At 62.6% G+C, this 3,196-nt stretch overlaps 1 gene segment (V, D, J or C); it reads left to right on the top strand.

Annotated features, from left to right (window-relative positions):
• The window catches only part of LOC124230799 (immunoglobulin heavy constant alpha-like), a 5,088-nt gene extending 2,353 nt beyond the window's left edge, over nucleotides 1-2,735 (top strand). The window contains 3 exon segments of the C gene segment in view: nucleotides 1,119-1,513; nucleotides 1,741-2,085; nucleotides 2,294-2,735. Coding sequence covers nucleotides 1,119-1,513; nucleotides 1,741-2,085; nucleotides 2,294-2,688 — 1,135 coding nt within the window.
• Nucleotides 2,736-3,196: the final 461 nt, after the last annotated feature.

Here is a 3,196-nt window from a genome sequence, read left to right as displayed (position 1 = left end):
GAATTGGGCTGAGCTGGGCTGGGCTGAACTGGGCTAATCAGGTTGAGCTGAGCTGAACTGGGCTGAGCTGAGCTAACTGAGCTGAGCTGAGCTTGGCTGGCTGGGCTGAGCTAGGCTGAGCTGGGCTAACTGGGCTGAGCTGAGCTGGCTGAGCTAACTGAATTGGGCTGGGCTGGGCTAAGCTGGGCTGAGCTGGGCTGGCTGGGCTGAGCTGGGCTAACTGGGCTGAATTGGGCTGAACTCAGCTGAGCTGGGCTATGCTGGCCTGTGAGCTGAACTGAGGTGATCTGGGTTAAGTTGCGCTGAAGTGGGCTGATCTGGCCTGAGCTGGGTGAGGTGAATGGGAAGGGGTTGGTCGGGATGGAGCCCCACCCCAGGGTCCTGGTCTCCAGCCAGCCTGTTGACCCTGTTTCTTGGGGACCCATGGGTCAGGCAGCCTCAGGGTGCATCTGTGATGCCCTCTCCCCCTTCACCAGTTGCCCTGATGGGAACGGAAAGTACAAGTGGGCAGACCACGTCCTGTGTAGCCCAGCCTGCCCGGGCAGGACATCCCAGAAGGACTGATTTAGATTTGGGCCTTTGGCCTCGAAACCCTGTAGGCCATAGAGGTTGAGAAGGGGCTGGGGTTGGAGGAGAGTGGTGGGTGGTGGGACTGGGGAAGTTGGAGAAGGGACAGAAGGCACAGGCCCCATCTCCTCCCCAGGGTCACCTCCAGCACAGCCGAGCCAGCCCCTAGCACAGGCTCAGCTTCAAGTCAGAGCACTCTGTCATCGCCTGTGCCCTGCCAGGTGCCCACCCCTCACGACCCCAAGCCCTGGGGGAGGGCGTGGCTGTGCCACTGCACAGACAGGAGCTGAGGCTCCAGCAGCAGCACAGACTCGGCTGGGCAGTGGGAGAGCCGCGTGTGATAACTACAACTTCCACTGGGAGTGGCCTGTGCCAGAGGCCCTGTCCAAGGAGCGTGTCTGGGTCCACATGCTAGAACTCTGAGGAGTGTGTTCAGAAACAGTGCAGCTGGACTCAGGAGGCTGGGTCCAACCCCAGGTCCAGGGCGTACGAGCTGCATGACCTTGGGGCAGTCACTAACCCTCTCTGTGCCAGTTTCCTCGGGTGTAAAGGAGAGGCGGGCACCGTCCCAGCCTTGTGGGACTGTCTCGGGGGTCCAGGCCGCACGAGAGCCCGCCGTCTCACAGCACGTCTTGTGTTGCAGCCTCTGTGACCAGCCCCAGCATCTTCCCGCTGAGCCTCCGGAAAGATGACTCAGGTGACCCTGTGGTCATCGCCTGCCTGATCAAGGGCTTCTTCCCGCTGGGCTTCCCAGAGCCCGTGAAGGTGACCTGGGGCAAGAGCGGGGTGGTCACGAACTACCCCCCCTCGGAGGCCGGGGGCCTGTACACCGTGATCAGCCAGCTGTCCCTGCCAGCTGACCAGTGCCCAGATGACGCATCCGTGAAGTGTGAAGTACAGCATTACACCAGCCCCAGCAAGTCTGTGGACGTGCCCTGCTACGGAGGTCAGAGGGCAGCTGGGGAGGGGCAGGGGGCTACCACATTCTCCCCATGACCCAGTGCCTGGAGCTGTGCCCCTCGCTGGGGCTCCCCTCAGACAAGAGTGGGCTACCAGGTTTAGCCTCCAGTGGGTGGCAGCTGACGGGCCAGGAGGGGGCCCGGGCTGGAGCTGGACAGAGGGGAGGGCAGGTGGGTGGAGGGCAGCACTGACCTGCTCCGGCCTCTCTATCAGCTCCAGGCCCCCATCCATTCTGCTGTGAGTGCCCCTTGTGTGGCCTGCCGCGCCTGTCCCTGAGCCCGCCGGACATCGAGGGCCTGCTCCTGAGCTCCAATGCCAGCCTCACCTGCACGCTGAGAGGCCTGAAAGACCCCAAGGGCGCCGCCTTCACCTGGAGTCCCTTGAGTGGGAACGTCCCTGTCCTGCAGGAACCCAAGCTTGAACCCAGCGGCTGCTACAGCGTGTCCAGCGTGCTGCCAGGCTGCGCCGAGCCGTGGAACAAAAAGAAGACCTTCTCCTGCACCGCCAGCCACCCTGAGCTCAAAGAGTCACAAACTGTCTCCATCACCAAACCCACAGGTGGGCTCAGATGCTGCCAGCCAGGGGCTGCACAGCACCCTACAGTTTGCGAGGCACATTCCTAAGCCTGCCTCCTCCAAGTCCCTAGATGGTGTGGGTGTGCTCCCACCCACATTTTACAAAGGGAAACTGAGGCACATGGTGCCCAGCGGGCAGAGGAGCTCTCTCCTCCCCACCCAGACTCCTGACCCAGCTCTTCTCTCTCCAGAACCCTTGTTCCAGCCCCAGGTCCACGTGCTGCCGCCGCCGTCGGAGGAGCTGGCCCTCAACGAGCTGGTGACGCTCACGTGCCTGGTGCGGGGCTTCAGCCCTAAGGAGGTGTTGGTGCTCTGGCGGCAAGGGCAAGAGGAGCTGCCCCACGAGAAGTACCTGGTCTTTAAGCCCCTGCGGGAGCCCGGCCAGAGCGTGCCCACCTTTGCCGTGACCAGCCTGCTGCGCGTGGAGGCTGAGGCCTGGAAGAGGGGAGACGTCTTCTCCTGCGTGGTGGGCCACGAGGTTCTGCCCACGCACTTCACCCTGAAGTCTATCGACCGCCTGTCGGGTAAACCCACCCACGTCAACGTGTCCGTGGTCATGGCGGAGGCGGACGGCACCTGCTACTGAGCTGCCCCCGCCTGCCCCTTGAATAAACTCTATGCTCGCCCAAAGCAGCCCGCGCTTCCATCTGGCCGCCTGTCTGTCTGTCCTCGGGGTCTGCGGCATGCCAGGGAGGTGGCAGGGCCCAGGGAGGAAAGAACACCCCGCTGCCCTGACCCTCTCAGGACCTCAGTTTCCCCTGTTGGCCTGGCACCTCGACATACCTTCACACGGTGTACTTGTGTGAGTGTGTAAGCATGAGTGTGAGCACGTAATGCATGGTAGTTGAAGCTGAGCTGGGGGTGAAACCTGAAGATGGCAGAGGCAGGCGATGCTGTCCGAGCCCGTGGGTCCTAAGAGCAGTGGGCACCATGGGAAGTTCCCATGGGCAGGTGACGTGGTCCTTCATATCTCAGAAAACTGACTCTAGGGGCAGGTGGGAGGGACTAGAAAGGGGGAGAGGAGAGCAGGCTGGCTGGGAAGAGGCTGGTGCCATCGTGGGAGTCATGGGAGGGATGGTAAGGGAAGGAGGGCT

Source organism: Equus quagga, chromosome 20 (assembly GCF_021613505.1).
Source record: "Equus quagga isolate Etosha38 chromosome 20, UCLA_HA_Equagga_1.0, whole genome shotgun sequence".
Classification (NCBI taxonomy): domain Eukaryota; kingdom Metazoa; phylum Chordata; class Mammalia; order Perissodactyla; family Equidae; genus Equus; species Equus quagga.
The sequence above is the reverse complement of the archived record's forward strand: the minus strand, read 5'-3'. Positions and strand labels throughout refer to the sequence as shown.